This window comes from Panthera pardus, unplaced genomic scaffold, assembly GCF_024362965.1.
Source record: "Panthera pardus isolate Hobbes unplaced genomic scaffold, ASM2436296v1 HiC_scaffold_4, whole genome shotgun sequence".
Taxonomy (NCBI): domain Eukaryota; kingdom Metazoa; phylum Chordata; class Mammalia; order Carnivora; family Felidae; genus Panthera; species Panthera pardus.
This window is the reverse complement of record NW_026526969.1, coordinates 18,640,271-18,658,253: the sequence shown is the minus strand read 5'-3', so window position 1 is coordinate 18,658,253 and position 17,983 is coordinate 18,640,271. Positions and strand designations below refer to the sequence as shown.

At 54.3% G+C, this 17,983-nt stretch overlaps 1 protein-coding gene and 1 long non-coding RNA gene across 3 annotated transcripts in view; one reads left to right on the top strand and one right to left on the bottom strand.

Annotated features, from left to right (window-relative positions):
- The first annotated feature begins 256 nt into the window (after window positions 1-256).
- LOC109278168 (uncharacterized) lies at window positions 257-17,264 on the top strand. Of its 2 annotated transcripts, none has more exons than XR_002085521.2 (5): window positions 257-1,541; window positions 2,603-2,786; window positions 3,501-3,654; window positions 6,701-6,938; window positions 16,759-17,264. It is a non-coding gene; the product is annotated as an uncharacterized LOC109278168 (long non-coding RNA). The 2 variants fall into 2 exon arrangements; XR_002085522.2 differs by lacking the exon at window positions 16,759-17,264 and adding an exon at window positions 8,858-9,142.
- Window positions 2,850-17,983, bottom strand: part of LOC109278165 (ATP-binding cassette sub-family A member 17-like) — a 75,692-nt gene continuing 60,558 nt past the window's right edge. Inside the window, exons 22-30 of the mRNA XM_019468230.2 lie at window positions 16,308-16,466; window positions 13,606-13,784; window positions 12,880-13,005; window positions 11,905-12,099; window positions 5,547-5,734; window positions 4,338-4,508; window positions 3,881-4,071; window positions 3,667-3,740; window positions 2,850-3,156 (exon numbers count right to left, since the gene is read on the bottom strand). Of these exons, the coding sequence (XP_019323775.2) occupies window positions 2,905-3,156; window positions 3,667-3,740; window positions 3,881-4,071; window positions 4,338-4,508; window positions 5,547-5,734; window positions 11,905-12,099; window positions 12,880-13,005; window positions 13,606-13,784; window positions 16,308-16,466 (1,535 nt within the window). The 3' untranslated portion in view covers window positions 2,850-2,904. The remainder of the gene's footprint in view (window positions 3,157-3,666; window positions 3,741-3,880; window positions 4,072-4,337; window positions 4,509-5,546; window positions 5,735-11,904; window positions 12,100-12,879; window positions 13,006-13,605; window positions 13,785-16,307; window positions 16,467-17,983) is intronic.

Genomic DNA, 17,983 nt, shown 5'->3' with positions numbered 1-17,983 from the left:
CCGGCCCTCCCATTGGCCGGCGGAGGGGGGGGGCGCGCGCCGCTGGACCGCCAGGCCCTGCCTCCTGCCCCGCCCCCCGCCCGCTTCGAGCGATCGCAATTGGCCATGCCGGGACGCGAATTCGAACGCCGTCCGTGGATTGGTGGAGCCCGCGCGGCCGCCCCGCCTCCCCGGCTGGAGCGCGAGTCCCCGGGGAGAGCGGCGCCCGCTTGGCGGGCGGGAGCGTCGCAGTGTCGAGCGTGGGCCCGGGCTGCTCGGGCCGCGCGGGCGCCGGCGAGCGTCGTCCGCGGCGCGCGGTGGGCTGTCAGGGAAGGCTCGTGGGGACCCGCCGCGCCTCCGGCCTCGCCCCACGGCCGCGCTCCCCGCCGCCCGCCCTCCCGCGCGTCAGGCTAGGAGACGGCTGGCTCGGCGCCTAGCCGCCGCGGACGCGACAGGGAAGCAGCACTTTCAGGGACTCGGCTGGCGCGTGCGAGCCCTTCTTCCAGCGAATCGTGGCTCACCCGTCCCTCGCACCGGACATCGTCCCTGTCTGTCCCCGGCCGGTCCTCACTGCCCCCCGGGAGCCCTTTCCGAAGTAGCAGCGCCCACCCGCTGGCTTGACTGGCTGCGGCGCGTTGTGTTCTTTCGGGGCGCCGGGCAGGAGCCCCCCACGTCCGACGACAAATAAAGCCTCCGCGGAGAAGCGCTGGGTGGAATAGCAGCTCTCCTCAAGTCAGCCGCCACCTCCCCTCTGTCCTCGACCCTTTCTGCCCTGAACCACCCAGCCGGGCACACACACACAGGGGCCATGGTGCCAGTCTGCAGCAGGAGACAGAGAAGGAAACAGTCACGCGGGGTATGAGAGTCCAGCAAGCTTGGCGCTGCTCCCCAAATGTCCCAAGTTCCGCACAAAAGCATGAGGAGTCGGTGGTGGCCCCTTCAGATTTCTCCTTACCCCTTTGGTTACTGTTTTCTGCCTTGTTACTGTGTTGTCCTGTTCCCCTGCACTGTGACTTTGTTGCTGGTCCCCCCTCCAGGGCCAGAGGGGTGCCCTTCCAGCCCAGACACCTTGAGGGGATGATGAGCCATTCTCACTCCTCCCAGTCCCCTGGGGAGCCCCAAACCGTGTCCCTCAGCTGTCTCCTCTCCTTGTTCTTTATGTCCTTATCATTTTATTCACCAGGAGGTAAAGTTCTCTCATTTAAAAAAAAAATTTTTTTTTAACGTTTATTTTACTTTTTTGAGACAGAGACAGAGCATGAATGGGGAAGGGTCAGAGAGAAGGAGACACAGAATGGGAAACAGGCTCCAGGCTCTGTCAACACAGAGCCCGATGAGGGGCTCGAACTCCCGGACCGCGAGATCATGACCTGAACCGGAGCCGGCTGCTTAACCAACTGAGCCACCCAAGCGCCCCAAAAGTTCTCTTAATTTTCAGCAAACTGTGGCCCTTGCCCCCATTCTACGCCTTGGCAGGAAGAGCCCTGGAGGCCCGGCAGAGCAACGAGCCACTTGCAGAGGATGAGAAGGGCCCATTTCCCACTGGACATCCACTTGGGAGGGTGAGACAACTCACTGGAAAAGTCAGGGGCTCAGGGAAGTTCCTGGCTGGAATAAGATGGCAGTTGAAGACGTGGGGGTGAACAAGAAAAAAAATTCAAGGGTGGCCGGGTGCAGAGGCGGGAGCGAGCCACAGTGAAGTAGGCCGAGAGCCTGAGGGGTCCCACCATTCAGTGAGAAACGAAGAGGAACCTCCAGAGGAGAACCAAACACAGCGGCCGTGGGGGAGGGAGAGCTGGGAGGGGCTTTCATCGGGGGGGCAGGGAATACCATGAAACGTCACATAGCAGTGACATGGAGAAAGGATGGAGAAATCAGTGGGTGTGGCAGCCAGGGATGGGACGGTGCTGTAATTTGGGGTGAGTGGGGATGGGAGGTGGGAAGTGTGGCAAGTGTGGTCGGGGACCGCACCACTTTCCCCACTTTCCCCCTCAGCCTGGCTGAGAAAGCAGGGAGGGAACTACTTGCAAAGGAGGAGCTGAGGGGGCTTTCCAGAAGGGACAGGTGTGACCATGCTGGAGAGAGAAAGGCTACAAGATGGGCGTGTCTCAGAGCAGAGTCCTGGTGACAAAGGGCGCAGCCACGTGTATCCGTGCTCTTGGCTTGAGGGCGTAGTGGCCTGGAGCACACAGGCCTTAGCTTTGTGGTTCTCACACGCGAGATGCATCAGCACTTGTGAACACGGGGTGCTTACAACACGGCTTGCTGGGGCTCACCCCAGAGATTTCCGGTTTGCCAGGTCCGGGGTGGGGCTCAAGGATCTGAATTTCTAACAAGTTTCTGAACGATTTAGAAACTGCTGCTTGGGAGCCTTCCCCTTTGAGAACCTCTCCCTGAACTGAATCTTGGCCTACTACATGTTGACTCTGGAAAGTTGACCCTAAGTTCCAGGTTACTCATCCGAGTAACACTTCATGGGCTGATGGCAGGATCACACGCGGGCTGACCCCTCATATTTGTAGGGACCGGGACAGAGTACAGATGGAGCTGCACAAATCCAAGTATTGAAATAAAGGAAAATTGTTAGGTTGGCAAACTCATCAACCTGTTCTCTTACCTGCAGAAGGTGCAGTGTCATGACAACTGTGGTCACCCCCAGGCCACTGAGCCTTGAGAAGACATGGCAGGGGGTCACCTGAGGCTGCTTCCACAAGCCAGGTCTCAGTGAGGCCTCGGGCCACTCAGGTGGGACTCAAGGGGATCTTTTCCCACGGCGATGCACCTGGGCTGTCCACCAGGCCTCCAAGGTGAGAGGTCCCAATCTGATCTAGAGCCACCCCCAACCCTCGGCCCCGAACTGAGCTCACTGGGTGTACAAGCTATCTTTGTACCCCTTGCAGCCCATGGCAGGCTGCACACTCTTTATTACAGCAAGACAGGTTCTGAGGGAAGTGGGGAGGGAGGCTGGGAAGGAGGCTGGGAGGGAGGCTGGGAGGGAGGCTGGGAGGGAGGCTGGGAGGGGGGTGGAGCTGGCTTTGCTTGCTCTGGTTTCTTTCCCTCTTGGGTAGGGGGCATAGGGTAGGTGAAGCTCAGGAAAATATCCTCCAGGGAGACTTGGTTGACAGAATAGTCATCCAGCATGAATTTCCTCTTGGCTTGCTCCAGAATGTCAAACACCTGTGGGAAGGAGGGAGGCCACCATGGATGATGGGCACAAGGGAGGGGAGGAGGCAACAGAGGGTGGAAAGAGGGAGTATCTCTAGGGGTGTGATAAGGCCCCCAAAAGGCCCATCGCTTTTTCAGCTGCTCCCAGAGCACCTCCCCAGAAGTGAGTCCTAGGGAGTCCAGCTGCCTGAGATCTCAGGGAAGGGTCCCTGGCTGGGGACAGTGCCAGAAGGCAGAGGCCCTGATTGGATCTCTGGCTTGCTGTGGCCCGGGGCACGTGGCATCCCCTCTCGGGCCCTGCTCCCCTCTCTGTGAAGTGAGGGGCAGGAGGAGCTGATCTCTGAGGTCTCTTCTAGCTCCCACATCCTATGTTCTATGAAATCCATGTGAATGTTGCCCTGGAGACGGAAAGAACCTGCGGCAGCTTTGAATGCAATTTACATGCAAGAGGGAGAACAGGTCACCCCAGAAAGCCCGTGACGTCTGAGGTTTGCTCCCTCTGATGCCCAGGTATGTGCTCACCTTGGCCCAGCTGAGGTCCTCCCTGGGCAGGTGGTAATGGACCATCCCTTGGTGCTCATCCTCCAGGACGCTGCCTGCACGAAGGAGACGCCGTGTCCCCGTGAGGGCCGGGCTGTGGGGGCCAGGGGAGAGCCACCCGGGACCCTGGAATCACGGCCCTCCTCCCGGGGGTCGCGGGCCCGGGACTCGGCAGGGATGAGGCACGGAGACACACCTGGGAAGGTCAGGTTCACAAACGCCTTGAACTCCTCCAGGGCCTCCTGCCGCCCTTCGCTCCGGACCTTGGCCCGCAGGGAGTAGCCGCTGCCAAACTTGCTCTTGAGGTGCTGTGGGCTGCCCAGGCACTTGAACTGGCCCTGCACCATGATGGCCAGCCGGGTGCACAAGGCCTCACATTCTTCCATGCTGGGGAGAGGGGCAGAGGTCTGACACGGGGCCGGGGGCGCCGATGCCTGCCTCCCACGTCAAAGGCTCATGCGGGCGGGCCGGTGTTGTCGGCCAGATCGAGCTGTTCCCGATTCCCGTGTTTGGAGGGTGGCCCACATGGTTAAGCCTGGGGACTTTCCTCATTGACTCTGAATCAGCTTCTGGCAGGTCTTCTGTCCACCTAGCCCCTCCCAGCCAGCTCTTGTCCTAGCTATTCCATCGACCTCTAGAGACCCCGGCTCTACCTGTGGGTGGTGAGAACAATGGCCTTGCCAGACTTGCGGGCTCGTGCCACTGTGCCCCAGAGCAGGCGCCGGGCCACGGGGTCCATGCCAGTGGATGGCTCGTCCAGCAACATGACTGAAGGCTCTCCAATTAGGGCGACGCCAGTGCTCAGCTTTCGTTTGTTGCCACCACTGGGGGCAAAGTGGGGAAAGGTTGGGGTGAAAGGCAAACATCAATCAGGGGTAGCCCAACACTCCCCATGCGTGGGCGCACACACACACACACACACACGCGTGCGGGCACACGCACATGCGTGTGTTTTCCTTTCGGTTCAGAAAGTACTCCCCAGCCTCTAGTGGAGCGTTAGTAGTGTGGTCCCCCAGTCCCCCACCCTCCCGTGAGGTTGCATTGTGACTTGGCTGTCCATTCAGTGTGTAAGCCATTGCCCTGGACACAGGAACACGTGGACATAAGGTGAGCACATGCTTGATGAGTCTTCTTTGAGGGTCTCTGCAGTGTTCGGGGAGTAAGGGCAGAGGGCCATTTTAGTAATTTTTTTTAAGTGAACACATAGCATTGACAGTGCGCAAGGGGCTGTTTTAAACTTTGCAAATGTTGACTCATTTAATCTACCAAAAATACAAGGAAGTACAAAAAGCTGCTTGAAATCAACACCAGCAGAGAGGGAAGAGCCAAAGATGACAATCACCTGACCCCTGGGCAAGTCTGATTTCCCAGCTCCGGGGCGAGGGGGGGGGGGGGGGGGGAGGGGGGAAATGCTGCCGCGAACCGCCAGGGGGCGCTGCACACAACCCCAGCGGGTCCTGGGACAGAGGGGAGGGGGCGTGGCCCTGCTTGGCGAGCTAAGCCAAGCGAGTTGCTGAGTATGGGTGGCAGCGGAAGACTGAGGCTTGTCAGCAAAACGTGAGCAGTTCAGATGCCTCAGACGCAGCAAGATAAGGTCATGTGTGAAATGGGAGGCTGCCAAAAATCAGAAGCCCTCTGCAAAGTGGCAGGTGCCATCTGCTTGTGCTCGGCCACCCACCTGCTAGGGGGCCAAGAGGAAAGGTGCCTCAGGGCAGCCCAGGCCATGGTCCATTCTTACGCCTCCCACAAATCCACACAGTGGCAGGGACTGCCCTGAGCTGATGGCCCTGGCCCTGCACGGAGGAGAGCTGGGCACGTCTCACCGGTGGAGGTGGCGGGACCGAGGGAGCCCCAGATCTCACCTGTAGGTCTTCACCAGTTTGTCAGTGTAGGTGTACATGAGTAACTCCTCAAGAATTTGTTCCACGCAGGTGCCGATGTGGCGCTCGGGGATGCCCCGGATCCGGGCGTACATGACCAACGTCTCCCGGCCCGTCATGTGGTTGAGCAGGGTGTCAGACTGGGGACAGTAGCCCACCCACTGCCGCACCTGGTGGGGGGGAGGCACGTCAGAAGGAAAGCCGCCCGCTGCACGGGGGGCCCGGACGCCTGCCCTGGCCTTGCCCCACCCCGGGCTCCTGCTCTGCCCCGTGCATCCCCACGTTTGCCATGTAGACAGACGTGTGCCCGGCTGCGGCGCTCGCTGGCGGGGTCTGTGGACGGGGCACACGAGGGGCCCTTCTGCTTGGCCAGCATGAAACCTCAGTGCTCAGCGCCTGCCTGCCTCGTGCCCTTCCAGGTATCATGTCAGTAGAAGATGGTTAATTTTTCCCCCTTATTAGACATATAAGCTACAAATAGGTTTTCTTTATATTCACACGAAGACTACCAGGACCTGGCGTGGTCAGGGTGGTGTGCACCACCAGACGTTTCACGGACGTGTGCTCTCCGCAGAGGACCAATCGCGTCTTGTTTTTGCCAAATGTATCATCCCACGTCTACCATTTTGCAAGTTACTTTTCTAGCTCAACATTATGTCTTTTTTCTTTAATGTTTGTTTTTGAGGGAGAGCAAGAGAGAGTGCAAACAGGGGAGGGACAGGGAGAGAGAGGGTGATAGAGGATCCAAGCAGGCTCCGTGCTGACGCAGGGTTTGAACCCACGAACTGTGAGATCATGACCTGGGCTGAGGTCAGTCGCTCAACTGACTGAGCCACCCAGGTGCTCCTCAACATTATACGTGAAAGATCTTTCTCAGTCAAGAAATGCCGTCCTACCCCAACTCAGTTTAACTGCTACTTAGCCATTAGGGGAGGGTTTCTAGATTTTATTTAGCTGTTTATAAAAAAAAGTCAGGCACGTGTCAGTTATTTCCAAGGTTCTGCCTTTATAAACGTGGGGTGAACTACCCTGGTTTGCGCCCATGGTCAGGTGCTCCCCTGGAGTACAAGACGAAGATAGTAGGGAGCCATTTTTGAAAAACAACCAATGCTGTCCTTCCTGTCTTCCCGCTAAAGATGCCAGACTGCTCTGGACACCACCGTCTGGGGCGGGGTGGGCGGCTCTGACCGGGTGCAGACCTGAAAACCGCCTGGATGGAATGAACTAGGGGACAACGTGCCAGGACATCCCACAACCGAGGGCAGGGCTCCCCCTGAAGACAGACGCCACCGGGCAGGAGCAAAGTGCCGGGAGGAAACACGGACTTGACAGAAGAGGCTTCGAGCATCTCACTATGAGACATGAAGATTTCTGGTAGGTTGCCTTCATTGGGTGATCTTCACCTGCCGTTTCTTCTATTTCTAGTTTGCTGAAAATCGTCTATGATCATGTGTGGGACGGGGTTCCTATCAAGTGCTTTTTCAGCATCTGTTGATAAATGGTTCTTTCCCCCGCTTTGATCTACTAAGGTAGTGATTTCTGTTGGTGGGTTTTTTGCTCTGGAGCCTTAATCATGTTCCTAGAGCAAACCTGACTTGATCATAATTTTTATTTTCTCAACTCCTGCTGGATTTACATTAGTAATTTAGGGTGTTTATGTTTTTCGTGAAACTGGCCCCTGGCTTGTTTTAGATACTGTCCTTGCCTGGTTTTACCAGCTCCCGAGCTGGGCAGTGCCCCGGCTTCTCTCCCAAGCTTCTGCAGGGCTTCTGCTACAGGGACATGATCTGCTCAGTGGTGGCTGGTCCTGTCCAAGAAGGGGTAGATCTTTGACCTTCGTTTCAGGTCTCTACAGGTTTTGGTCTGTACAGGTTTTCTATCTCTTGAAACAGTTTGGGGGTAGAAGGCTTGAGAATGTGATGTGATCTAGAGAAGAGGAAGGAGTGTGGTGTTTCTTACACACCTGACTTGGCAGTAACCTGCTGTCTCCACGGCTCGGCTGGGTGCTCACGGAGCCCCACTCGGCACTCGGTGGTGCTGTGGACCGAGGACGACCCCTCATCGGAGCCAGCTAATTCTGGGGCAGTGAGCAGGTCTCACAGAAATGCAGATGGACTCTCGGGAGTCACAGCTGATGCTTGGAACACCAGCACATCCTGCCAAGAATATATTTTAGCAAATGAAAAGAATGCTTGAAAGTACTCGTCCAGATCAAGGGAGGCAAGCAGAAGGCTCACAAAGGGGGAAGAGCAAGGAGTTTGCTGCCGAGAGGGATCTGTGTGGGGTTCCCAGTGGGAAGCGCAGGAACGGAAGTGCAGGCTTAACTAGATTTAAATTCCACGTTTCTAATGGTGAGGTCACGTAGACAGCCAGGAGGTGATGTGCAGATGGGTTCTGGGAGGACTGGAATCCGATTTCCGGGCAGATGTGTTGTGTTGTATTTTAATTTAATGTAATTTAATTTAATTTAATTTAATTTAATTTAATTTTATAATATGTATATGTATTCTATGTTTTTATGTTTATTTTTGAGAGAAAGAGCGTGAGTTGGGGAGGGGCAGAGAGAGAGGGAGACACAGAATCCGAAACAGGCTGCAGGCTCCGAGCTGTCAGCACAGAGCCCGATGTGGGGCCCAAACTCATAAACCGTGAGATCATGATCTGAGCCGAAGTCCCAGACTGAGTCACCCAGGTGCCCCCTTAACATTTTTTTTTAACTTAAGTAGTCTCTGCACCCAACATGGGGCTCAGACTCATGACGCTGAGATGAAGAGGCACAGGCTCCACCGACTGAGCCAGCCAGGTGCCCCTGATATGTGGCCTTTTCTAATTGGCTTCTTCCAGTGAGCATCGTGTCTTTCAGGCTGTGGCACGTGCGTCAGCATTTCATCCCTTTACGTGGCTGAACGTTGTTGCATCGTACGCGTGGATCACGTGTTGTGTATCTGTGGATCCACTGATGGACCTTTCGGTTCTTGTGAAAAATGCTACTGTGAACATCCACATGCAGGTTTTTATGTGGATGTAGGTTTCCATTTCTCCGGGGTTCACACCTCCTGGTGGAGTTTCTGGCTCGTGTGTCGACTTTGTGTTTCATCGTTTGAGTATCTTCCTGGATCATGTTTTCCTTGGGGCCTTCAGTCCCTTTGTATTTAACATACTTACTGATGTATTCGGATGTCGGTCTGCCCACTTATTCAGGGCTGAGTGTTCCACGTATTCTCGTGTTCTGTGTTCCTCTTTCTCCATCACTTCTCATCCTCGGTCACATTATTGTTTTCATTTCCCTACAGTCCCCCTCTGTGGCTTATTCCTGGCCCCCATTCTTGTGCTCGGGGAGGAGCAGAGAGAGAGACAGAGACAGAGACAGAATCTGAAACAGGCTCCGGGCTCTGAACTGTCAGCACAGAGCCCAATGTGGGGCTCGAACTCACGAACCATGAGATCATGACCTGAGCCGAAGTCGGACACTTAACCGACTGAGCCACCCAGGCACCCCATTAATATTTGTATGTATTTAAAACTTCACGAGAAACTATTGTTATAGCTTTGTTTAATCAAAACTCATATGTTCCCCCCCCCCCCTTTTTTTAAATCACTCTTCAATCCTTTCTGCATGACTTTGAGCTTCCTTCAGGGATGATTTTCCCTCTGGGTAAAGGTGGCTCTCATTTATTATCATTATTTGGTGCACGTACACTGGTGATCAGTTCTGTCAGTTTTTGCTTATCTGGAAACGTCTTCTTACCTTCTTTTTACAGCATGGCTTGACTGCATGTATCATTCTGGGCTCGTCGTTAGCACTTGTGTCATTTGTAGGGTGACATTCTGTTGTCTTTTGGCCTCTTTCCTTTCTGTTGAGAAGTCATCTGCTGGCCCAAGTGTTGCTCCTTCCAAAGTGGGTCCTCCTGTGTTTGTGGTTCAGCAGTTTTATGATCATGTTCCTAGGGATTTATTTCTTTTAATTTCTCCTGCTTAGGATTCATAGGGATTTACTTATTTATAATTTGATGTCTTTCATAAACTTGGGAACATTATAGACATTAAGTTTTCAAGTCCCACTTTGCCTCATATTTGTGTCCTTTCCATCTGAGACTTCAGTTACACATACATTAAACCTTTTCACCGCATCCTCTGTATCAGATTATTACGTATGGCTGTAAAACACATTACTCCAAAACGTAGCTGTAGTTTGTTAGTTATTTGGTGGTTTCTGCAGGTCAGATCGTGAATCTGGGGGCAGCTTGGCTGGGTGGTTCTGGGCAGGGTCTCTCATGAGGTGGCCTTTAGGCTCTCTGCCGGGCCTATGTCACCTGAAGCCTGGGGGATCTGCCTCTGAGCTCCCTCTGGTAGCAATGGGCGGGCCTCCGGACCCTGGGGCCGTTCCCTCCACAGGGCCCTGTGAGCGTCCTCATGATGTGGCAGTCAGCTTCCAGCAGCCTGAGGGATGTGAGGGAAGGGGCGCATTCCAGACGGAAGCTGTGGGCTCTCCTCTCAGCCAGTCTTGGGGCTGACACCCCATCTCTTCTCCACCGTGTTGCTGGTTGCATAGACCCACCCTTGGCCCAGCACGGGGAGGGGCTGCTCAAGGGTGTGAATCCCAGGAGGAGGGTCCCTCGGGCTGTCCCCACTGTGTGTCATGTTCCTTGCCTTCTCCTGGATAGCGTCTGCCCTTTGACTCTCCAGGCTTCACTCTGTAATATCCTTCGGAGGCGGGATTTTGTCTTGTACGTGGACCTGCTTATTTTTTATTGCTTACCAAGCAATGCTTTGGATAACTGTTTGTGGAAATCGTTTGAAGCCACAGTGATAGCATTTCCTCCCAGAGAAGATGGATGTTTGCCTCCAACAGGCGTCTGGGAGCATTGGCGGCTCAGGGTTCCGTCAGCCCCATTTCGGGGACTGAGACCAGGCCAGGCCTTTGTGCGATCCTTGGATGAGCTTGTCTACATGTAGCTCGTGTCTACAGCAGGGTGCAGCCTTGGGGGTCCACCCTCTAAGAAAGGATGCGCTCGCCCAGAACTCAGTGCCTGTCACTTCGGCGCCAAGAGCGGCACTCAGCTCCCAGCCGTCTGGGCCGGACCTGGTTGCCTCCCTGGGCCTCTCCCCTCTTCCCTCCTAGCTCAGTCTTTGCCATCTTTTCAGCCCCCTGGAGGTGTTTTCAGAATTTGGTCCTGTTTTTCTAGTTATCACCAGGAAGGCAGTCAGGGATATGTAATTTGCTGTTGCCAGAAGCCTGACCCGTAATTTTTACAATGGTAAAAAAAAGATAAAATGAGCAGTAAATGTTTCACAGCCGTGAGAGGCTTATGTTGGCTGCGGTTGTCTGGCCAGGCTCTGTACCGGGCAATACACGCTCTTGAACGCGCCTGTGTGGGCCCTTCCGTTCTCTCTCTGAACACGGTTTTGGTCACGGACACTGCAGCTGATTGGAAGAACTTCCCGGTGACACGGTGGCTGGTGCCGTGGAGTGCAGGTTCGATTATGCTGCCGCAGGTTGGTCTCTTCCTCTGCCTTCCACCGCCGGCCGCTGCCGTGTCCCTCTCTGCTCCCTGCATGGTGGGGACTCACTCTCGTGACCAGAGCTCCTGGCCACTGAGAGTCCTGGGCCCGGCACAGTTGTTAGCACGTCCAGGCCATTGTTGAATTGGTGCTGGTAGTTGAGGTGGGGACTCTGAGAAGAGGATCGGGTTCGAGGGGCTCATCATGTAGGTTTGGGTTGAAACTGGGAGACATCTGAGTAAGGCCGACTAGGAGGCGCGCGTGTGCAGGTCTGATGCACAGGGCTGTGGTGGCTACGGGGGAGGCCGAAGACGGGGGGTGGGGGGGGTGGGGGGGTGGGGGGGGGTAACGACCAAGTCAGGCAGGGGCAGCGAGTATGGAGCAGGAAATACAGAGGGCTGGTGTTGCAGCCCTGAGGAGTCTGGGAAAGAAGGGTCATGGTGGGAAGGGCCAGAGGAGGGGGGAAGGCTACAGCTCTCAGGGGGGACAGTCCGCATTATGAGATGCCCCGCAAAAGGCAGGAAAGGCCAGCCGGGAGGCTGGAGTGGCCTCGCACGCGCAGGGGAGCGGCCGCAAGTCTGCGGTGTGTGCAGGGGAGCGGCCGGGAGGCTGGGTGGACGCGGGGCCGTTTGGGAGGGATGTGGAGGGCTGTGAGCAGTCGACACCAGAGATAGGGAGCTCAGAGAAGAGGTCTAAGGGGGGCCGTGGGGCTGGGAGGCACGTATAAACCTGATCCACGGGGGTCTTCTGAGACCAGGCGCACCCCTGCGTCACACCCCCAGGTGCACTTTCACGGCCCCTCCTCCGACACAGCTACCCCGTCCCGGTCACACCCTACCTTCCTGAGGTGAGAGCTGATGCTGAGGCCCTTGATAAAGGCGTCCCCAGAGGTGATGGGCTCTTCCCCGGTCAGCATTTTGAAGATGGACGTTTTCCCAGCTCCGTTGACACCAAGAAGGCCAAAGCACTCCTCTGCCTGGACGGCGAAGGACACCTTATTCACGGCCAGCAGGGGCACCTTCCTGCCGTAGACCTGATGTGCCCAAGACAGAAGGCGCTCGGTGAGGAGGCCGGGGATCAGCAGCCCGGAGTCTCCCCTGTGCTTGTCATCTCCATTCTGGGGCAGGTCCCCGGCTGCCCTCGGGGCCCAGGGGCCGGTGTGTGCCAGGCTTGGCCTTGCCTTCCCTCCCGGCAGGGTGAGGGAAGTCTGCTCTCCTTTTTCCCCTGCGAACCCGGAGAGCCTAGTTCTCCAGGGTAAGCCTCTTCCCTTCTGTCCTTAAAGCATAACCCCTTCGATGTTGCCTGTGTTGTTGGTTTGTTGGTTTGTTTTGGCCACCAGTGACTACAAAGCTACAAAGTTCCTGGATGTTTGAAGGGTCTCTTGGTAAAATTCTGGCCGGAGCTCTGGGGCAGACTAACCAGGTTTGCTCTGAGCTGTCTGACACTTCCCCCAACACGGGCTCCTCTGCAAACTGCCTTCTAGATCCTGGAGAGGGTCAGCCAGTCCTGTCCAACCTTGAGGCTTCCTGGGGTTTGGGGCTCCGGTGTCCTCCCACGCTAGGCCCTCCTGTCCTGCAGGGGACCCCCAAAGATGTGACGGAGGGCTGAGGTGCTAACGCCTGTCTTTGGGCACTCTGGATGCGGTTCATTCACAGAGGACGCTCCCCTGCCAGTCTGTCTCAGTCCTTGGCGGCTGGAGCTAGCAGACAGGGCCCCCTCCCCCGCCCAGGCAGCAGCTTCCTTATCAAAGGGCCACCCGAAGAATGGTCTTCGCCTTTGGGATTCTTTGCCTTTGGGGCACGTCTGATGTTACCTTTGACACGTCTTTAAGAACAAGTGGGTTTTCCTCAAGCAGCTTTTTCAAAGAAGTCTGGACCATTTTTGCCTCCTTTTGCACATCTTGGTCTCTGGGCACGGACGTTACCTTCTGCAATGTTACCTGCTTTCCCCAGACAAGGGTGGGAAGGGTGAGCGCTTTTGCGAGGGCGGGAGGCGGAGGCCTCAAGCACGCCCCACCGCCCCTTCCCCCGGGGCCAATGTGGGTATTCCGGACCAAGCTCACAGCCGTGTGGCCAGGGTATGGTGGACGTGGAAATTCCACGTGGCTTTTCCTTTTGAGGAAAATTCAAAGACTTGAAGCCTGGGGATGTGAAGGCACAAGTCCGTTTTCTAGAGTTTCTAAAGTCCTTGTGGGACTTTTGCCTCTGGAAGATTCTCAGACCAAGAGCTGACAGAACAGACCTTTCTCCTATCAGGCTCCTGGAGGAACGTGGGGAAGAGGCGTTCCGGAAAGGGGACTGGTTTTGCTTCTGCTCTGCTGACCAGCGTCACAGGAGCCAAGCCATCCCTCCCCCCTCCCTGTCCCTCCAGAGCCACGGGGGTCCCCGGGACTGGCTGTCACCCCCTCTGCCCTGGGGGTGGATTACGGTCTCCAGACTCGCTCAGATGCTGAGAGTCAAGGCCACTCCCGACCACAAACAGGAGGCCGTGAGCCAGCCCGTTCACCCGTGCTTCGAGAGTCACTCTCTGACCCACTCACCGATTCTTGCTTCCCGTTGAGGTCAGAAAACCTGGCTTTCAATTCCCGCAAGACATTGGTTTCAATGAGGAAAAGCAGGATGAGGTACACAGACCCCAAGACGGCGAGGGCTGCCAAGTACTTCCCCATCCCGAGGGACTCCCAGGCGTAGACGCTCTCCTGGACCATGTATCTCTCTACTAACGAGGAAAAAGCAGGTGTTACCAAACTTTGGGTGGTTTCCCGGCTTTTCCTCACCTTCTACCTATAGTGGGCAAATTTCTACCAGAGCGAGTACCATTGGAATGCCACATGTGCGTCACCAGTGCTGTCACCACATCCCGGCAGATGGTAAACATGAACTACACTTTGCTTTTCTTGAGACAACCCATCATCTGTGCAAATAATGCAGTAAAATCAAGGACCTCGCCCTGTCCACATGACAGCTATTTGAAATGCAAGATATTTATGCGTTTGGTTCTTTGATCTGTCTTCAGTCCCCTACAGCTTCAAACAACCAGTCACGTAAAAACATTTGAGAGCCTCTATTCCCCTCTTTTTTTTTTAATTCTTAGAAAATATTTTCTTTTTAATTTTTTAATGTTTATTTATTTTTGAGAGAGAGAGAGAGAGACAGATCGTGAGCAGGAGAGGGGCAGAGAGAGAGGGAGACACAGAACCCGAAGCAGGCTCCAGGCTCTGAGCTGTCAGCACAGAACCTGACATGGGGCTCGAACTCACGAACCACAAGATCATGACCTGAGCTGAAGTCTGATGCTTAACCAACTGAGCCACCCAGGTGCCCCCTCTATTCCCCTCTTTTTAATCTGATCTGCTTTAAGATTTTTCTTTTAAATGTGTGTATTTTATTAAAAAAATTTTTTTTAATGTTTATTCTTGAGACAGACAGCATGAATGGGAGAGGGTCAGAGAGAGGGAGACACAGAATCCGAAGCGGGCTCCAGGCTCTGAGTTGTCAGCACAGAGCCCTATGTGGGGCTCGAACTTATGGACTGTGAGATCATGACCTGAGCCGAAGTCGGACACTTAACCGACTGAGCCACCCAGGAGCCCCTAAATATGTGTATTTTAAAATTATGCTGTAAATACACCCTGGGGAAAAGGAACGTGGACGAGGGAGAGAATAAAGGTACTTCTCCACTCACCCAAACTGTTGTGATAGTTTTGTTTAATCCTTCTACCCTTTCGAGATACGATCTTTTACAATATAAATGGAGTGATACCATGCATTATTTTCTCCCACTCACTAGTTTCATTTAATAATGCGTAATGGACATCGACCGTATCAGGATGCAGAGATCAAAATAATAAAGATGTCTGGCGATGGTAAACACAGGGACAGTGATAAGAAGCAGCATTATTGCAAGTCGGCTTTGTAACTCCGCTTGTGGTTTTCTACACCACTGAAGAAACTGCATAAAAACAATGACCACTCCATGATTCTGGATACACAACACACAGTAACTGAAAGGGAGTGGGTACGGGTGGTATAGGAGCAGTTTTTGTGTTATGGAAGTTAAGCTCGCGCAAACTCAAAATGCAATGTCAGAACTGAAGGGTGCGTGGTGACCACAAGTTAGCTCTAGAATACACGTGAAAGGAAGTAAGAAATTAAGCCATTTCATAGGAGGTACCTAGGGTAGTTGAATTCACAGAGTTAGAAAGTGAAATGGTGGCCGTAGGAGGGGGCATCAGAGTTTCATGGGGACAGAGTTTCGGTTGTGCAGGGTGAAAAAAGAGACAGGGGCGCCTGGGCGGCTCAGCAGGCTGAGCGTCCGACTCTTGATTTCAGCTCAGTTCATGATCTCGTCGTTTGTGAGTTCGAGCCCCGTGTTGGGCTCTGCAGTGACAGTGCAGGGTCTGCTTGGGACTCTCTCTCTCAAAATAAATAAATGAAACTTAAAAGAAAAGTTCTGGAGACGGACGGTAGCAATTGCTGCACAACAGTGTGAATGTGCTTCATGCCGCTGAACTTATGCTCACAAACGGACAAAATGGTAAACTTTATATACATTTTGCCACAATTGAAAAAAATAGATAATTTTGCAAGGTGTTGGAGAGCATGTGGACGAATTGGACCCGTCTTATATCGCTGGCAAAAATGTAAAATGGGCGCAGCCACCACGGAAAGCAGTTTGGTGGCTCCTCAAAGAGCTAAGCCACATACTCGCTCGTAGGTACGGACTCCAGGGAACTGAAAACACGTCCACGCGAAAGCTGGAACATGGATGTTCGCGGCAGCACTATCCGTAACTGCCAAAAAGTGGAAACAGCCCGCATGTCCATCACCGGATGAATACACGAACGAATTGTGGTCCCTTCACACAATGGAATAGTATTCAGCCGCCAAAAGGGAACAAAGTACTGATACCTGCTACAACGGACGTGAACCTTGCAAACATTACTCCGAGTGGAAGGAGGCACACATAAAGGACACATAAATCACACATACTGTGTGATTCCATTTATATGAAATGTCCACAAGAGGCAGATCCACAGAGACAGAAAGTAGATTTTGTGGCTGCCAGGGGCTATGGGGAGAAGGGAATGGGGAAGGAGTGTGAATGGAGGGCGTTTCTTTTTGGTGAGATGGAAATGTTCTCGAACTGGGATCGTGGTGTTCCTCGTACAGCCTTGTGAATATGCCCAGACCCGCTGACTTGTATCCTGTAGGAGGGCGGATCTCCATTTGCGATACTCACAAAATTTATTACACTCAGACTGGCTCAGGTTCCTGGTTTTGCATAACTTCTGGAGTCCGTGGTTGTAGTGTAAGTTGAAGAGAGCCATTCCCAGGCAGTGGCCGGGGAGCATTAGGAAGGCATGATCCAAGGACTCCGAGACCCTGGTGTGGCCTTGGTCTGTGAGGGTGACAGAAAATAGTAACTCTCCTTGCAGCAAGGAAGAGGGCATGTCCCCTAGCACACGTCTCTCCGGGCTAGCTGCCTGTCTATCTACGCCAAGGATCTGATGTCTGTATCTGTTATCTGTATCTGTATCTGTATCTGTTATCTCTCACCGCACTGTCACGCCCGGCCCCAGACCAGAGACCTGGTTCCCCCCTGCGGTCACTCAGCCCCCACGCCGTGAACAGTTGTCTTTTGCAATGCTTCTTGAGCCTGCGTTTCACCCCCACTCCATCTGTTCCTGCAGACGTGTGCCAAAATGCTTGGTGTGATTTTTGGGAAACCCAGCAAGAGCTCAGCTGCCTCGTGAAACGCATCTGCGGAAGGGGTGAGTTTAGAGGCCGGAGGGAGACACGGTTTACAGGGGAGCTGGGGCCTGACCGCAGGGTCTGGTGGGCCCGCTGTGAGGTTGTCTGAACGTCATGGTACAAACGGATAACGAGACTCGGGACCCGCCTCTATAGTTTGTGGAGACAAAAACCATCATTTGCGATGCTGTACGTCACCACGTACCTGGAAAGGCCACAAGAATCAACCAGAGTAAGAAATGAAGGCAAGGTGAGCCAATTGGCTGGTTGTGAAGTAAATATGCAGAAACTGGGGCCCCTTAGAGGTTTAGAGAAACCAATTTTTAGATTTGTGTTACGTTAAAAAAACGGAATACCGAACGAGGTTGTAAAGAAATTGAGCTACGTTTAAAAAATATTAAATGTTTATTTACAACAAATAAACAAATGTGTTCTGTAAAAGCAATATTCTACACCTAAGCTTATTACAAGAGGACAGATGTGTGGTGCATGCACGGGGCATGGTCCGGTACCGGACCGTGTTGATAGTTCACGCACACCGCTGAGTCCCACCACCATCCCCCCGCCCCCGCCCCACCTCGCCCCGCAACGTGCAGCCCCAGCACAGTGTCACCGACAGAAAGGAGGAACCGAGGGGCGGGGGTCGGGGCTCTCATGTCACACTTTGTGGCTCCAGACCCACGGGGAATTCGGGGGAGCCCAGGGACACGTGACTTGCAGATGGCCTGGGGAGAGGCTGAGCCAATTATACGAGAGGAAAGAAACTATACTCTCAGGACTTGTGTTTAGAGCCTTACCGCTTTTGGGTATCAATCCGTGAAATTCTTGCCGGGGGTGGGGGGCGGCCACTGGGGTGCATGATGAGTTGAACTTGGATACGAGGCGTCTCAACCAATGTGTGCTGGCCGCTGAGACACGGCCCACACAAGGGGCAGGAAGCAGAGTTTAGGGCCACCCTTACGTGCTCGCCAAGGTGTGGGTACCCGAGGCCCAAGGGTTATGGCTCCGGTGACCAGACTTGAGCTGCACCTGAGATGGTAACCCGGCAAGACAGCTAGGAAGGTGGCAGAGGTGACTGGGAGGGAAGCGCAGAGGACCATGGCCTCCTAACTTTCTCTCTTTAGAATTTTAAATTTGGAAATCTAGCCTGGAGGCTGAGGGGGA